This window comes from Carcharhinus amblyrhynchos, chromosome 9 (assembly GCF_965287045.1).
Source record: "Carcharhinus amblyrhynchos chromosome 9, sCarAmb.v2.hapA, whole genome shotgun sequence".
Lineage (NCBI taxonomy): Eukaryota > Metazoa > Chordata > Chondrichthyes > Carcharhiniformes > Carcharhinidae > Carcharhinus > Carcharhinus amblyrhynchos.
The window spans coordinates 59,736,391-59,755,100 of record NC_137332.1 but is presented as its reverse complement, the minus strand read 5'-3'; the positions used below and the strand labels follow the sequence as shown (position 1 = coordinate 59,755,100).

Here is an 18,710-nt window from a genome sequence, read left to right as displayed (position 1 = left end):
TTCACACTGAAGCTCCAAATTTGCAGATGACAAGCTGAGTGGGAGAGTAACCTGTGAGGAGGATGCAGAGATGCTGTAATGTGATTTGGATAAGTTGGGCAAATGAATAGCAGATGCAGGATAATGTGGATAAATGAGAGGTTATCCAGTTTGGTAACAAAAACGGGAAGGCAGATAATCTGATTGGCCATAAATTAGGAGAGATTGTGCAACAATACCTGGCAAAGGGCAGACACAACCACCACCGTCCAACTCCAAACAGACCAGGAGATTTCAGACAGGTGTGAAATTCTAGCGGTGATACTAAAACCATGTCAATTGTGGCTCTCCCCAGTTAATCCAGATAAAGTTTTCACACAATGCAAGGTCATAGTTCAAGCAATTGGACAGCAAGTTAAAAATCTGGATTAAAAAAATGTTCTCCTTTGGTTTCAGGCCCCTAACACAATCTAGGTCACGCCTCAACTCCTTGGTGCAGCCCATTTACTTTCATCACAAGGTCAGTACAACCAATTACACTGAACTTGAGCGTCCAAATTTACTCCAGATCTCACCAAAGCTTAAACTTCCAGCATGGAAAGTCCCCGCTTTCTGACACCAACAAACATGTCTGAAGCAGACAGTATTCCCTTTCAGTCCAGACAAGGCTGCTGAGAAACTATCTGCACTGGTTGGGCCCTGATTTATCTGAATCACAACCTATTTCCCAGCTTTTCTGTTGTAATTCTACTAGGGTTACAGTGAAAGTGCCTCAGAAGCTCCATGTATTTTGGGGACTCTTTCAGTATCCAGCAGACTGATCTTTTAGCTGAGGCAACAGTGAGCTTTAATTAACCTCTCAGCACATCTCTGCTTCTTTTACTCTGGCCCAACACAGTTCCTCTATCGCACCTATGATCATTCCTATAATTTCATAGCAATATAGAACTAAACAGCTATTTGGTCCATTGTGCCTGTGTTGACAAGAGTTGCATTTTAAAAAATTCCTTGTCATCACTATTCCCAAAATAGTGCAACAACTCATTTGCCACATAATTTAATTCACCTTTATTCAGAATAAGCAGACATTTATATATGAAAACATCCTCCAGGGCAGCAAATTTTAACTATCAGAAACTCAAGTCACCCATTTCTTTATTTCATACCTACCCAGATTAATCTGGAAATGACATCTCAGGCTTTATTTACAAACATCTTTATTTCCCTAGTTTTGCTTGTATTGTTTTTAGTGAGCATTGATAAGGCAGGTTGGAAGTGGGTTCATTGGGTTTTTTACTAATGGCTTCCAAGTTAAGTAAATGATTTCAGATCATTAGCTGAGTGCAGTGCATGTCTGGAGTTGATCCTAGATCCTTTTCCATGCAAAATAATTTCTCCTAGCAGCAAGTATAAGAGTTACTTTTATTTGTACAGAAAGATAAGGACCACAAGATAAATAAATATGCTTGGTCACCCTTCAAAATGACTAAACGCTCAAAAAACATCAACACTTGTTGCCACTGCTATGCTGAGATAGAGATTTAGTGCCTTCCTGCCCCATCACACCTCTGATTTTAGCTGTGCTACTATGGAGAAAAACTGCGTGTTTGCCTGCAGGAGGAGTGAACGTCCATGGGCTGCTGTGGACTCATTGGCAAGCCCTTTTCATTGAAAATAAAGAGAAAAAAGACAAAGACACTGTCAGAATTATGTTGGCAGTTGAGGGACTGTCAGCAGGTTCCATCTTGTATAATTTTTAAAAATTTATTACTCTATTTCAGTTTATCATACAACTCAAAAAGCAGTTTAACTCCAGAAACTAAGATGAAGAGTACATGTAATCAGAAACATTGCAAACTGACTGACAATATTTTAATCTTAGTCAGGCAAAGGATGAATGTTGAAATCATTAATTATGGCCTGAATCAGTCATCCAGGCCTTGTTAACCAGGGAATCATCTGAAATCCTTTTCACTCAGCTTGTTTGCAGAATAACTCTTTTAGGGTGATACGTCTCTCCTCAGTAACAGTTCAACACATCCCAATCATCCAAGGTCAGCTCAGCACGCTTGTGTTTCACAAGCGGGGGAGAACAACTAGTTCCATCAGCTTGCCCACCACTTCTCTTTTTGGCCCCGAATGTGGCAGTCACAGTGGATTGTACACAGAGATTCTTACTGTCTTTTCTGTGAAACTGCATCCTGATCGGCTCCTTGATTTGGACACCATTTGAAAGTCCATCAATTCCTGCATTGATCGTTTTGTTTATTCCATCTGTGAAGTAAGTGAAATGGATTGCATTTATGCAAATGTATAATCAGAAGTTAACGTTTTTTAAAAAATAATTGAGTGGTGTGGCACAGTAATTGGAGCTGAATATGGATTTGTCAAATAATTCCTTTCATAACAAATACCATGGCAATAGCAGAGGAGAGGGAAATAAACTCAGATCAGCCAGGATTTCTACATTTGATTGCTGCACAGAGATTGTAATTGGATGGGAGGTGCATTCGGATAGAATTCCCGCTCACAGTCAAACCATTTCATTGCCTAGGTTTACATGTGAAGGATGAATATGGGGAGAGATTCTGGAAGTACCCATCAAAGTGTTTCTCAACAAGAACCCATGTCTTCAGGAGCGAAAGCAGGCAAATTAAAAAACATATTGATTGGAGTTGATAAGCAGAAACACTGAATACAACATATAACATATATGGATGTGAAAGAGACGGATTTAATAATCAATGGCATCCAGCATAGAGCTGTGTGTGATATGAGATAAAAAATACTCAGAAAAGATATATTCCATCAGTGTCGAACTGTGGAAGTTAAAGATAGCATCAAATGGAAAGAAAAGGTGTATAATTCCACAAAGATTGGACAGAATATAAAGAACAGCAAAAACTACCTAAAACATTAACAAGGGCAGAGAAATTAAGAGTATGAGAGAAAGTCAGCTAGAAATACAAAATAGAAATTCAAATGTGACGCCATTATTTGAGAAAGGAGGGAGCCCAAAAACAGGAAACTATAGACCAGTTAGCCTAATATCTGTCATAGAGAAAATACTGGAATCTATTATTAAGAAAATTATAGCAGGGCGCTTAGAAAATCTTAATGCAACCAGATAGAGTCACAATGACTTTGTGCAAGGGACTCATATTTGATTAATATTTTGGAATTCTGAGAAAGTAACTAGCAATGTGAATAAAGGGGAACCTGTGGATGTGCGGTACTTAGATTTTCTGAATGCATTTGATAAGGTTCCACACCAAAGAGTAGCACGCCAAATAAAAGCTTGCGGTCTTGGGGGTGGGGGGTGGGGGGAGGAGGAGGAGGAGGAAGGTGGCAACATATTAGTATTGGTAGAGGATTGGTTAGTAACAGGAAACAGAATTGGCATAAATGGGTCATATTCACATTGGCAAGATGTGATGAATGGAGTGCTACAGGAATCAGTGTCAGGCCTCAACTATTTACAATTTTTATCAATGACTTGGATAAAGGATCCAAATGTACGGTTACTAAAATTTGCTGATAACACAAAGATAGGTCGGAAAGTAAATTGTGAAGACGATACAAGCTCACAATCTGATCAGATTCTGATTTATTGGATTAAGATAATCATCAGGGTTAGGGTTAGGTTTCTCTAAATGATCAGGTCAGCAGCATTGTTCAGGATACTTACAGAATTTTTGTGCCACTGATCTGCCGCTAACATTCTCACGTCGTCTCACAGACACACGTTCCCATTGATAAACGACCTAAAGTACAAATAAAACCCTTAACAAAAATTCAACAAGTAGGCACAAGAAACATAATTGTTAAAAAGTGAGCCTATTGTTTTCTGGGAAAACAGAAATATCACTACAGATACGAAAATGTGTTTTATCCCCCAATAAGTGTGGCTTTTTGGATAAATTCAACCGACATGAGGACTCATTTGTGTATTTTTTTTATAATGCATTGTACATTTTCACTTGGAGCTGCAGTATTTAGTCACCGCCTTTGTTCTCTCCGACACTGCGTGCTTGGCCAGTTGCCTGAGCTGCAGCAGGCGCATCGTGGCCTACATTTCCCGGGAGCTGACGGTACTGCGCTTCATTTGATGGGCCCGACGGGAAGCCTCGCCTGCGACCTTTTTTACGACTGGTTGCCACTTCGTACACACAGACGGTGTAACACTTCTGCTTGGGCGCCTTCTTCTTCCCCTTCCCCTTTTTCATTGTCCAATTCCAGGCTCTTTTGGTATACTTTTTGGGAGGTGGGTTTTTCTGCTCTTTAACCATTTCACACGCACATTTGTGTAATCTGTGATGGAATCAAATGTAGACTATACCGAGTAAGGATGGCAAATTCCCTTGGTGTTAATGAACCTGTTGAGATTTTACAACGATCCAGCAACTTTCATAATCATCCTTCTACTGCCAGTCCACAAATTACCAGGGCCAGGATTTTTTTTTAGGGTGTCAGGCTTTCAGCAGAGACTCATAGCGGGAAGAAAGGTGGGAGTTGGGGGAATTAGGAACAGAATGGTGGGGGTTTTGGTGGAGAGGTCTTGGGGGTGCGGGGGGGGGGGGGGGGGGTGGAAATAAGGAAAGCAACTGCAGGGGCTGAATCTTCTGGGGGGGTGTACAATGTTGGAAGGAGGATCCTCCATCACTGCCCACTTGTCCTATGCCTGAACAGGGTCACCTTTTGGGCTTTCATTCCTGACCCTGAACTCCTCCTCCCTCCAGCCTGAAAACTGAGGCTGTGTCATGCAGTGCACAAAAGGCCCTTTGGCACATCCAGTCTGCATCAACAATGTCTACCACGAAAGTGCACTAATCCCATTTTCTTGCCCCACTTGTCCCACATCCTTGAATATTATTTCAAGTGCTCATCCAAATATATTTTAAAGGTTGTAAGGGTTTTGGATTTGAATACTTTCCCAGGCAGTGCATTCTAGATTCCCACAAACATCTGAGTGAAAAACCTTTTCTCAAATGGTCATTAATTGGCCGCTTAAGGACCTTAATTGGGGCAAGAGTGGGCAAGCCAACATAGCCCTTCACCATCGCACTGTAAAATTGCAGAAAAGATGGGAATCCAGTGGGAAAGTGATCCGTGGAATTTTACGGGCATCCAAAAACTCCCTCTGCCTGCAAACCCATCAGCGGGACAATGTAAAATTCTGCTGCAAGTTTACTAAGTCCCACCTCACAAATTAACATGGCAGGATCTTAACTTATAAACTCCAAGTTGCACATCCAGTACCATTACCACTGTATTCTTTACAGGTGGATGAGTTTTGCTTTGAAATATAGTGAAGCAACATTGAATAAGGATTTTAATTTATATTGGGGTTTTGAATATTTTTATTGACATACCATTAAAAACGACATGTTGTATCACAAGGTTCATGCACTCTATGGATTGACAGAAAATGCAACTCTGCAGCGTGAAGTTACCTCACCTTCCCTCCCTCTCCATCTCAATTTGACAAAATATCTACTGCTATTAAAGTTTTATTCTGCAAATGCTTGAAACTCATCCAAATAAACCATATTCAAATGGCAAGGGAGCAGTTCAAAGCAATGACCCCATGCATTATTGATAAAAACCCAGAAACATTGCCAATATTTAGAACAATGTTGTCATTGCAGCATGAAGAACTTTCTATTTCAGGTGCCTGGCATCAGGACTAATCTTTCAGGGAAGAGAATCTGCCATTTTTACCTGGTCTGGCCTGCATGGGACTCCAGGGTCACAACAAAGTGATTGACTCTTAAATGCCTCGGAAATGGCCTAGCAAGCCACTTGGTGCGAAACTAATTAGGCTGGCCAATAAATACTGGTCCATGTTCAAACCCACATCCCATGAATGAATAGAAAACAAAAGCACAAAGAACTCCATGATCTGTTTTAGTAATTGCCAGCTGCTGGATAAAGTTCCCAAACAATGTCCCATCCTGCCCGCTACAGGAATCGTAGTGGGCGGGGACAGACCAAGCAAAGGTCTGCTGACCTCGGGTGGCAAGTATGGCCAGAAAATCTCATCCAACGTGTCTTAAAATGAAGACTGTCAAATTGGTGTTATTCCGGCAGTAGATTTATGCTACGGGCCAACAGACAAAAAGACTTATTTTCACATGGGATCCTCACAGGCAGATTAAATGTGTCTTTCAACCTATTAATCAGGAGAGGGTGGGAATTAGATCTCAGAACTGAACTACTAAAACATCAGAGTCTGAAAATTTTAAACCCAGCTCGTACTGTGAAAATCATATTGGGAAATCAGAACATGTCTCTCGCCCTCAGTACCTGCTCTGCCCAGCCTTCTGTCCTGCAGCACGAGTGCTTAAACTCCTCCAGAGGTTCCGCCACAGGGAAGAGTGACAACTTGCTCTGCATTGTTTGGACTGACAAACAATTGGGCTATTACAAAGAAAAGTTAAAACAAATAAGAAACTTTTTTTTAAAAGACACCATTAACTTTCTACAATTGGGAAAAGTAGATGATAAATCTCGGCTGTTTGGATATATTGAGATCATACAGTAGCAGGAAGTGCATACATCAGGTTATTCAAAGAAAACTAACTGCTTGAAAGGTTATAACATTACAATGGCCTGCCTCCCAATGGCTCAAGTGTTCCATATGCCATCCAGCATGACATTTATTAGGTTCTATTCAGGGTGACCAACTCTCAAGGAGAAAATTAAGGCACATTCTGGCATAGAGTTTCACTGGAGGGAGAAGGGAATGTAGGTGCTGCCAGAGCTGTGGGGGCAGGAAGAAGGAGTGTGTGGTGCCATGCACAAGTATGTGATTTAAGAATCCAAATAAGAAAAATAGAAAATATGAGCTGGAATAGACCCATCGGGCCCCTCTAGCCTGCTCCACCATTCAATACGATCATGACTGATCCTCTATCTCAACACCACACAGGGAAAGCAGCATTACGGATATATGCAGCCCCAGACTCAATTACAGGACTATCCCATAAAATAAGAGATGCTGGTCACGCTGGTTGTACTGAGCTTGCTAATCTGTACCAGGACAGCAGCTGAGGTTTTACAATTGGTCTCAGCACTGATGGACAAGAAGGGAAGAGGAAAAAGAGAGCAAACTTCCTGCTATGGGATCAATGTCAAACAAACTCCAGTTGAAACATGTGTCCGGTTATTGGACAAGAGCAGAATCAGGTTTGGACATTGCTGATTACTACCAATGAGTAGACTGGACCACCAACATTCAAGGGACTTAGGTAAGAAAAGTGGCCACTTGGGCAAGTTATCAAAAGAGAATTAGTGTATGTGGAACTGTACTGTAAGAATGAGTGCCTTCAGAAGAGGGACGGAGGAAAAATGAAACAAAAAAGAAAAGGATAAATGTTACATGGAAACAATTATAAAGTTGTAATCATTCAGAGTGTCAGATCAGAAACCCCAAGAGAAAAGCTTGAGCAGTTCAACTATCACTCAAACAAGAAGATTAAATTACAATCTGAGTAACAGGAACTTGTGGTAATGTAATATCATTGATAGAGTAAAAGATCCCAAGGTTCTTTACAGGAGTCATACAAATCAAAATTGTACAACAAACTATATAAGAAAATATTAGGGCAGATAACTAAAAGCTTGCTTAAAGAGATAGGTTGAAAGGGAAATAAAGAGAGAAAGAAATTCCAGTGCTGAGGGCCTAGGCAGCTGAAGGCACCACCAATAACAGTGGAGTGATTAAAGTTGGGACACGCAGAGGCTAGAATTGGAGGGGTGCAGAGAACGCAAAGGGTTGTAGGGCTGGAGGAGGTTACAAAGATGGGAAAAATCAGCAATTTTAAAATGGAGGCATTGCTTGACCAGGAGCCCTTGGGCATTTGGGTGGTGGTACAGTGGTTAGCACTGCTGCCTCACAATGCCAGAGACCCAGATTCAATTCTGGCCTTGAGCGACTGTGTGGAGTTTGCACATTCTCCTCATGTCTGTGTGGGTTTCCTCTGGGTTCTCCAGTTTCCTCCCATTGTCCAAAGATGTGCAAAAATTAACCCTTAGTGTTCCGGGATGTGATAGGTTAGAGGAATTAGCAGGGTATTTATGCAGGTATAGGGCCTGGGTGGGATAGTTGTCAGTGCAGACTCGATGGGCCAAAAGGCCTCCTTCAACACTGTAGGGTTTCTATGAGCCAATGTAGGCTTCTGTGCCAGTACTATGTTGTGACCAGTAACTTACTATGCTGATAAGCATAGATGTGATGGGCAAACATGGCTTGGTGAAAGTTAAGGCAGTAAAGTTTTGGATGAGTTCATGTAGGATGTAAAACGGGAAACGTGCCAGAGAAGCATTCGAACAGTCAAGTCAAGAGGTAACAAACTACTGGACAATTGTTTAAGCAGCAGATAAGTTGAGACAGGGACAGAGTTATGCATAGTACGGCGGTGGAAGTAGGCAGTCTTGATGGAGGAGTGGAAATGTGGTCAGAAGTTAATCATAGACGGCAAGGTTGCAAATAGTCTGGTTTATTTTGGCCTGTGTTTTATCATATTTACTGTTTCACTTGACATGAGAATTTACTTCTGTTTTAAAAGAGTTTTATTACCAACTTTCTAAACATTATGTATTCCAGACATACAACGGTGTTAACAAGTTAGATTTTACTAAATATGTAGCTGATTTCAAATAAATTTTCTATCAAATATATAGTAATAAAAGGGAATCAGCTCAAGTTTGGATACCACAGAGATAACGGTACAGCAAATGGGAAACTATTATATTATACACTCTCACCGTCACGCCAGTTCCTGAGATATCCAGAGCCCTCAGCTTTGAAAAGCAACACAAATATTGCATTCCATACTCACTGATTCTGGGATTATCTGGGGGGTGCAGACGAAACAACAGTGTAAGTAATAATTGGTTTCTGTTTAAGGAACCTACTGTGAGAACTCTCTAAACAAACCTGCTATTGATTAATGAGATGTTTTAATTTTTGAAGTCAATTGACAATATCCCACAATGGCATTTATAAATCCTCTTATGATGATAATGGGCTTTGATCTCAACAAGTGACTTTAAACATCAACCACACAATGTGGGGTTGTGAACCAATTGGGGTTTTTCAACAATATAGAAATTTTCGTTGTAATGATGCTAGCTCACAAGGTACTCAGTTTACTGAATTCAGTTTCATATCTTACCATGTTGGGATTGGAATACCAATCATTGGATTGTTGGTCTGTAACCAGTACACCAACATGCGTAATTTAATGTAATGTTGTAATTTTTCAGTGTAGTTCATACAGAGCTTACATATGTAAGTAACCTTCAGATTTAAAAAAGACTTGCATTTATATAGCGACTTTCACAACCATGGATGCTGCAAACTGCTTTATGGCCAATGAAGTATAGTTACCATTGTAAGAAACATGGCAGCCAATTTGCAGACAGCAAGGTTCCACAAATGGTAACGTGATCATGATCAGAACACTTGTTTTTTGTGATATTGACTGAGAATATTTATCCAGGACATCTTCAAAATAGCACCATGAAATCTAATATATCCATCTGAGAGGGCAGGCATGGCTTAGCGTTTCATATGATAATGTAGCAATTCCTCAGTACGACACTAGAATGTCACCTTGATTTTTACATTCGAATCCTGGGGTGAGACTTGAACCCACAACTTTCTGATTCAAAGGCAGGCATGCTACCAATTGAGCCAATGCTGACACCTAGGTTAGCAGATAACATTCAGTCCCCCAAGACGTCACATTTCTTGAATTATTATGAATGACAAGCATTCCCTACAATTTCAGCACAGGTCAGGACTGAAACTTGGAGTCTCCTGGTTTATATTGCCACTGTGGATTATTCCCTTACCCGTTGAACCATCCACAAAGTCCCATCACTGAACTATAATGGTAAATTCACACCATACTGATTCCTTTATTTGTAATGCACTTAACTGGGAATAATTATCTGCACTGAAGAGCCAGCCTTGGCTCACTTCTGAGTCAGAAGACTGTGATTTGAAACCCTGCCCTGGAGACACAAGCACATAGTCTAGGCTGACACTTGGAGGAGAACTGAGGTGCTACATTTTGGATGAGATATTAAACTGATTGGCTCCATAATAGCAGCAGTAACTACATTTTAAAAGTACCTAAATGGCTTTGAAATGCCCCGAGAAAGGTATATAAATGAAAGTTCCTTCTTATTTTGCATTTACGTATTGCTCAGTACCTAACGGAATAGTGGGGCGGTGAAGTCAGAATTAAACTGATTACATTTGTGACTAATGTGACTACATTTCAATGATTACATCACAAGTTATTTTTAATTCCAATAGGATTCACACGTCTTCTACAGCTGATATATTTAAAAATTATTTTCATTTTAAGGAACTGGTAAGAACTGATTCTAATCCATAATAAGGACATCAAGATGCAAATGTTGTCATTTCAACATATATCCAGTCTGATACAGTACAATAAAAATCAAAATAAGGAACATTCTGCCAGCACAATGCAGAGCATACTATTGTTAATACTTTTCTAAAGACATTCACAAGATGTAAAAAGATCGAGAAAGAAGGAAACTTGAAAATACACAACAGATCAATCAGCTTCTTAAAGGAAAAGAGAGGCTATTGTCGTCAGAAGGTCCAACCTAAAATATCGATCCACTTTTCCTGTAGAAATTCAACATTTTCTAGCTTTAGTTTGCACTGAAAGCCTTTTTAAAATCATTATTTCAAAACGTCAGCCAGAGTTATCTGGAATATAAACTTACCAGACAGATCCAGCACTTCCAGTTTTCCCAAACCTTTCTTTATTACCCGGGTGGGTGCAGTCATTTTTCGCAGACCAGAATCTGAAAGGCCGTTATCCCCGAGGTATAAATAGATGAGACTGCAAGAAGAAAAGGTTAGTGCAGGTTAGTGAGAGTAAGGTGGGGGCAGAGGAGGTGGGGAGGGTTTGTCACATTTATCATCATCCAACACAAAAGTAACACCATCACAAACACAAATGTATTTTCTTTTAATAACAGATGTGGGTTTATTTATTTATTTATTGCCCATCCCTTATTCCCCACGAGGAGATGGTGGTGAACAGCCTTTCATTGAATTACTGCTGTAAGGAAGGAAGTTCCTAGATTTTGACCCGGCAACAGTGAAGAAATAGCTATATAGTTCAAATCAGCTGTACTGCCCCTGGTGTGTCCTCCTGAACCAGGGTTGATCCCTCAGCTTGATAGTAATGGTACTCTGGGGGATATGCCATGTCATTAAGTCACAGATTGTGGCTGAATACAATTCTGCTGCTGCTGATGGCTCACAGCGCAGCTTGGATGTCCAGTCTTGATTTGCTAAATCTGTTTGAAATCTATCCCACTTAGCTTGGTGCTTGTGCCACACAACACAAGGGAGGGGATTCTCAATGTAAAGTTGGGACTTCTGTCTCCACAAGGACTATGTGGTGGTCACTCCTACCAAACTGTCATGGACAGATAGATTGGTAAGGATGAGGCCAAGTAGACTCTTCCCTCATGCTAGTTCCTTCACAGCCTGCTGCAGACCTAGTCTAACAGCTACCAGCCAACACAGTTAGTCGTGGTGCCACCAAGCCATTTTTAGAGATGAACACTGAAGTTCCCATCCATAGTACATTCTGTGTCCCTGCCACCCTTAGTGCTTTTTCCAATTGATGTTCAACATGGAGAAGTACTGATTTATCTTCTGAGCGACTGTGGTAGGTAGTAATCAACAGGAGTTTTCTTGCCCATGTTTGATTTGGCCATCAGACTTCATTGGATCCAGAGGCAATGTTGAGCACTCCCAGAGCAACTCCCTCCTGACTGCACACCATTGTACCACCTCAGGTGGACTGACTCTGCCAGTAGGCCAGAACCTGCCCTGCGATGATGATGCTCTGAGATCATTGCCAATGAAGTACAATTCAGTGAGCATGACTTTGTCAGTATGTGAGACTGCCCTCCCAACTTTGGCCCCCAGATGTTAAGGACAACTTTACAGGGTTGACAGAGCTGGGTTTGCGTTGTCATTTCCAATGGCTGGGCCGATGCTGGGTGTCCTGTTTCTATTCTTTCAGCCTTCATAGCAGTTTGATACAACTGAATGGCTTGCTTGGCTAGTTCAGAGGGCAGTTAAGAGTCTGCCATATTGCTATGGATTTGGAGTCATACGTCAGCCAAACAGGGCAAGGATGGCAGATTTCCTTCCCTAAAAGGGCATTAGTGAACCAGATAGTTTTACAACAATTGACAATTAAAATTTACAAGTAAATTCATTAAAAATACTATTTTATGAAGATGGACTGTTGGAGCTGAGGAAAGGGAAATTGACTGTTTCACAACACTTTACCAAATTGGAGAGTTGTGTGTGGGTAATTTATTGGCTCATGTTACTCTCAGCAAGTGAGAAATATAAGCAGAAAAGAACTGTGTCACCTCGATTAAAAGAACTTGAGAGTCACAAACGAGCAGCTTGGCTACCTTGCTGGAAAGGACACTGAAGGTCTAATTGGATTGGGCAGAACAATATGGGTTGCATTTAAATCACACAAGTAAATATTTTTTGGCACCTAGTTTTAGAGAGTGATGTTAGTCGAAGGATATTACAGGTTGGATGACTGAGGATATATATCAGTACTGAAAATTAGCTTTGTATAAATGTCTGAAATGTAAGAAAATGTTTTGTTACATATATGTAAGATAGCATCAAACCAATCATAAGAATCAGATATAGCATGAAATATACAAGATTCAATTTTGGTGCAGTTTTCATTCGTTTCTCCTCAGTTGTTTAAGTCTTATTGACAAATCATACACAGCACTGAGCATTGCTGCTAAATTACTGGCCCAAATTACCCATTAACTGAGCGGGTATTGTGTCTTGCTTTTGCCTGGAACCTGTCAAGTTATTTAAGGGCTTGAGTACCAGTCAAGTATGCTGCCAAAGTTTCAATCTGCTCAGGGTGTGAGGTAATGCCAAAGAGATTTCTGCTGCATGGAATTGACAAACATTTCTCACTGTTTCTGTTTCATCCACTAACACATACTGTACCTTGCTAAGGTTTCAGACGTCAAGTGCATTAGCAGCTCATGTTCATCCCCCAATTTACAGCTCGACAGATCCAGGCACGTCAAACCTCGAAAAGACTGGATTTCTTCCAGCTTTTCCGACACCATTAAAAATCTGTAAAGATATAAGGCACTTTTAAAAATGCTGGAATGAATCTGGTTTCTGTAGAGATATGATATATCCATGCCTTCACTGCATTTAGCATTCCCAGGGCAGCTACAAAACAGGTTCGGTAAACACCAAGCTTTCTCTACTTAGACCCATTTTGATAATTGAACTAGGGGCATAGATAGGGGAGATGGAGGCAACACAGTAATGTCATTGGACTAGTGATCCAGAGTCAGAGGTGAATGCCCTGGGGACATGGGTTCAAATCCCATCACAACAGCTGGTGGAATTTAAATTCAATTAATAAAATGTGGAATTGAAAACTAGTTTTTGAAAATTCATGGGATGCAGGTGTTGGTGTCTAGACCAGCATTTATTACCCATCTCTAATTGCCCTTGAAAAGTTGATGATGTGCTGCCTGAATTGCTGTAGGCCATGTGGTGTTGGTACACTCACAGTGCTGTTAAGGACGGAGTTCCAGGATTTTGATGAGGAACAGCGATATATTTTTAAGTCAGGATGGTGAGTGGCTTGGAGGGAAACTTCCAGGTGGTAATGTTCCCATGTGTCTGCTGCCCTTGTCCTCTTAGATATTGGTGATCATGAAAGGTGCTGTCTAAGAAGGATTGGTAAGTTTCTGCAGTGCATCTTGTAGATGGTACATACTGCTGCCTCCCGTGGAGAGAGTAAATGTTTGAGGGTGGGATGTCAATCAAGCAAGTTGCTATATCCTGGATGATGTTGAGCTTCTTGAGTGTGCAAGGGCAATGGAGAGTGTTCATCACATGGCTGACAAGTTTTTGTGGGTCAGGAGGTACGTTAATTGCCACAGGATTCCTAGCCTCAGACCTCCTCTTGCAGCATCAGTATTTATACGCATAGTTTAGTTCATTTTCTGGTCAATGGTAACCTCCAGAATGTTGATAGTGGGAATTTAATGAAGGTAGTGCCACTGAATGTTAAAGGGAGATGGTTAGATCCTCTTTTGTTGGCGATCGTCATTACCTGGCAATTGTGAATGTTACTTGCCACTTGTCAGCCCAAGCCTGGATATTGTCCTTGTCTGGCTGCATTTGGAAATGGACATTTTCACTATCTCAGGAGTGACGAATGGTGCTGAACATTGTGTAATCATCAGTGAACATCCCCACTTCTGCCCCTATGATGGAAGGAAGGTCAATGATGAAGTAACTGAAGGGGGTTGGGCCTTGGACACTACCTTCAGGAACTACCACTAAAGTTGCACCAATCCCATTTTTCAGCACTTATTCCATATCCTTGAATGTTGCGATGTTTTGAGTGCTCATCCAAATATATTTTATATATTGTGATGTCCTGGAACCAAGATGATTAACCTCCAACAACCACCTTCGTGTATGCCAGGTATGACTCCGACCAATGCAGAGATTTTCCCTCTGATTCCCATTGACTTCAGTTTTGCCACACTCAAGTCAAATACTGCCTTGATGTCAAGGGAGTCACTGTCACCTCAGTTTCAGTAATTATGACCATGAAATTATCACTAATGATTGTAAATAACGCTTCTGGGTCATGAATATCCATTATGGAAGGAAATATGCTCTCTTTACCTAGTCTGGCCTACACATAACTCCAGATCCACAGCAATGTGGTTAACTCTCCCACCCTCTAAAATGATTCTGACAAGCTTGATTAGATAGGAAAAATCATACCTGTCTCGTAAACACAGGGATTGGAGCACAAGACTTCCGTAAGCCTCACTGAATTTAAGTAGAGCCTTTGTACTTGTGTCGGAGTCAACAAATTTCTTCCTTGCTTCTACCGCAATGAAAAGTTTTTCAGCAATCTGCTCAGGGAAACCAATTAATGAGTCAACATGCTGTATGTTATCAGCGATAAAACCAAGCACTACATCAAAGAGTGACTTGGGTGAATAGCGAAGATTCCCTTCCTTTGTGTATGTGAAGACAATGTGATCAGTCCTGCAAGTACTTGGCTTGTCTCCATCTTCGATACACAATTTAACAGTGAAGCCCTTTTGAAACAGTCGCAGAGACTTGGATTTTCCAGCGCTTCTCTTCAAGTTTGTAGTACCATTCAACAGGTGCAGCTGTCCCTTTTCACGCACGTAGATGGGTCTGAACTCAAATGCAGGACTTGTACTGGTGTTTGAAGACATTGGAAGAATCTGAAAAGTTAAACATCTTTTTCCAAAACAATTCAGATATGTCTAAACTCGTTTAACATTTAGAACTTCAAGCAACATCTACAGTCTAGATTCTCATAATTCAGGCACATTTTTAAAAAAATTACATTCCTCTGGGGAATGGTTTAAACTCTCACCCACTGCTTGATATTAACACAATGGCAACAGTTCATTTTTTGTAGAATCTATTTCTCTTGTTTCAAAATTGACTCCAATGCTACACAAATGTAAGTACTTCCCAACGCACATTTTAATCTTCTAACCACACAATCAGTTGTCACAATTTTATCTGTCAGTTTGGCTTTACATGTGCACAAGTAATAATCCTGAGAATTCTAGTCTTGAGTTCTTTTGCACTTTCTTCTTAGCTCCTCATACTTCTTATCAGCCCTGCAAACATTGAACTTCACAGACTAGAACCAGCAATAAAAGGTGCACATGGAACCGCGGATTAAAAAAAAGGTTTCATGTGACTTTTTGAGTAGAAAAGGTTTGCTAGAAGGTTTACAAAGGGAAGTGCAGATTAGAACTATTGCACAGAGAATGTTTATATCATTTACAAAAGGCTGGATTTAGAAAGAGAGAGAAGTCTGGTGAAAGCTGCAGAGGTAGTGGTGAATCCAGAAAAAAATTTGTACAGGAGGATTTTAAATTCAATGTGACAGGGACAGAGGCAGCACCAAGGTAGAGATTTTGGCATGGGCACAAGAATAATTAATTTTGCACTGGAGTTTAGTTTGCACTGGATTCAGAGTTAAGACTCCTCCACTCCAGATCCTTACAATCGTCAGCAGTAGTTCCCCCAGGGTGTAAGAATGGCTGTTAAATACAAATCTGCCTTCTTCTCTCTAATCTCTCCCCATTCAAACTCAAATCCAACACTTACTCTCAATGGCAACTTGCTACCTGGCCAAACAAGCCAGTAGAGATTATCAAGGGCAAGTATGACAGAAAATTAGAACTTAAAAATAAGATAGAATGCAGTAGAGTTCTAGGAGGGTTGAAGCTAGGAGGCTGATATAGAAAGATTGAAGAATTTGAGTTTTAATCAGAATTTCAGCAATTGTGGAACCAGACACACCTGATGAAGGAGCAGCACTCCAAAAGCTTGTGATACCAAATAAACTTGTTGGACTTTAACCTGGTGTTGTGAGACTTCTTACTTAATCTTACAATAATAGTGGGAGATGAGTAGCAAGAACCTGAGAAAGAAGAGCGATGGATTTTCCTTTTAAAAAAATCCCAGAAACAGACCTCAAAATGTCTGATGAAAATGTTAGACTAATATAGCAAAAGCATTCAAGATATTCAGGATCATAAGATCAAGGAACAGGAGTAGGCCATCTAGCCCCTCGAGCCTGCTCCGCCATTCAACAAGATGATAGCTGATCTTTCTGTGGACTTAGCTCCACTTAACCGCCTGCTTCACCATAACCTTTAATTCCTTTACTGTTCAAAAATTTATCTATCCTTGCCTTAAAAACGTTCAACGAGGTAGCCTCAACTGCTTCGCTAGGCAGGAAATTCCACAGATTCACAACCCTTTGTGTGAAGACGTTCCTCCTCAGTCCTAAATCTGCTCTCCTTTATTTTGAGGCCATGCCTTCTATTCTAGTTTCACTTGCCAGTGGAAACAACCTCCCTGCTTCTATCTTATCTATTCCCGTCATAATCTTATATGTTTTTATAAAATCTCGCCTCATTCTTCTGAATACCATGCAACAAAAAACACGAAGTGAACTGACCTTGCTTTATCCCATTGTACTCAAGTAAATGCTTTAAAAGGATGACCAGATACTCTCCTTCAAAAAGAGAAATGAACAGGAACAGACGAGAATTCACTTCTAGCTGCTCCTGATAATGTCTGTTATGTTCTAAGAAAAACCTGCGGCCCCCAAAACCATTCTATGTGTCCCCTGAGCCACTGTTCAAAATCTGGTAAGATGCAAAATTGAATCTGAAGGTTCTGCGGGGCAGGGGGGGAGAGGAGGAGGAGAAGAGAGGGGGTTGCGGGGGCTCTTTTAAGGCACCAAACAAGTAAACAAACTCAAACTAACTTAGGGACAAATTAAAAGGAACAGACCCCAAAAAGAAAGGGGGGACAGCTCGAACAAAAACAAAGTCGAAAGGAAACTTAAAACGTAAAATCAAAACGTGATTGTCGGGGTCTATAATACATCCCAGCCCCTGCGGTGCCCAGAGGGCACGGAAGGCGTCAACTGCGCCCATGGAAAGGTTCTGCAAGGGGCTACTCCTCCAATTAGAGGCCAGTTCATTCCCTCGTCTGCTGCTGATAGGCTCATTTCAGCAGCAAATGTGGGAGAGAAACATGGCAGCGAGAGCTGAGTGTGTGTCTCTCACACAGCAGGTGAATGGACTCCCTGAGCCAGATACACACACACTCTCACTTTGGAACACTAATCTTCATTTTATTAATTATTCATTTTTAAAGGAATTTATTACATTGATATTTCTTTAGTTTTGCTCAGCAAGTTATTTCTTTCCCCTTTTTTTGCAAATTCATTTTAAAGTTATACCAAACTGTATTTTTCGAAACTTGCTCATTGGCCTCTCGAATGAGAAAAAAAAACATTGGAAATGTGTCCCTGCCACTGGAAGTGGTTGGATGATCCTACTCTAGGACACCAGGCGCGACAGTGTTTTGCTTGTCTTGTATGTTGCCAGTCCACATCACATCTTTTCAGGGTTATTGGCTGCACTCTGCTCACATTGTTTTCTATCAGATTGTTTGTTTCAACAGGCTTCTAATGAACTATTTTAATTGCAGTGGAGTTTATTTTTACAGATGCGACATATTGGTGTCCATCTTTGAGTGGAGCTGAATCACCACAAAGAGAATATTGATTCGACATTATCTCAGTTATATCTATTATAAATATTCCATCAAATGATAAAACAATACTCTGGCATTCATATCAGGTCAATTTTAAACTTAAGCACTTAAGTCTCTCCAAATGCTCACAGTCTGAGGGTCCAAAAACAATTAGTTCAGTAACTCACTGGCGGCGCAGAGTTAAGACTCCTCCATTCGACATCAACTCTTCCAGCTCTCACTCGTGGCTCTAAATGTCACTGAGACCCCCAGGTCTGGGGGTGGAACACACCGCTTTAATGAGAATCTATCCCCCTTCTGTTAAATCTCTCCCCACTCATCCCCTCCCTCCCTCTCTCTCTCTCTCCCACACTTACCCAGCTGCTACCTCCCGGCCCAAATGTCACCAACACCCGTGGTTGAGCTGATCACCGCAGCGACTCACCAACACCCCCGCTTCTGGGCTGCTCATGGACACGGAACTATGAACAGGGCACTTTGTGGCGCGGGGGGGGAGCGG

The 18,710-nt window shown here is 41.0% G+C and overlaps 1 protein-coding gene across 2 annotated transcripts; it reads right to left on the bottom strand.

The window, feature by feature from the left end:
• Positions 1-1,400: 1,400 nt before the first annotated feature.
• Positions 1,401-18,677, bottom strand: lrrc42 (leucine rich repeat containing 42). 2 transcript variants are annotated; one of them, XM_080195774.1, is made up of 8 exons: positions 18,379-18,481; positions 14,864-15,339; positions 13,046-13,177; positions 10,753-10,871; positions 8,749-8,837; positions 6,286-6,399; positions 3,668-3,743; positions 1,401-2,253 (listed from the first exon to the last, which is right to left on the bottom strand). In XM_080195774.1, the coding sequence occupies exons 2-8, from the start codon at positions 15,328-15,330 to the stop codon at positions 2,000-2,002; spliced, it is 1,251 nt and encodes a 416-aa protein (XP_080051900.1). In that variant the 5' UTR covers positions 15,331-15,339; positions 18,379-18,481; the 3' UTR covers positions 1,401-1,999. The 2 variants fall into 2 exon arrangements, with proteins under 2 accessions (XP_080051900.1, XP_080051899.1); XM_080195773.1 differs by lacking the exon at positions 18,379-18,481 and adding an exon at positions 18,568-18,677 and having other exon boundaries at positions 1,403-2,253.
• Positions 18,678-18,710: the final 33 nt, after the last annotated feature.

What these genes read in the sequence shown, in the direction of transcription:
- lrrc42 (XM_080195773.1), bottom strand. Translation starts at nt 15,330, where the DNA reads ATGTCTTCAAACACCAGTACAAGTCCTGCATTTGAGTTCAGACCCATC. An exon ending in ACGTCTGAAACCTTAGCAAG is followed by an intron (nt 10,872 to 13,045) that starts GTACAGTATGTG and finishes TTCTTCTTGCAG; the next exon opens with TCTCATCTATTTATACCTCG. An exon ending in ATCAGTGGCACAAAAATTCT is followed by an intron (nt 2,254 to 3,667) that starts GTAAGTATCCTG and finishes CTTACTTCACAG; the next exon opens with ATGGAATAAACAAAACGATC.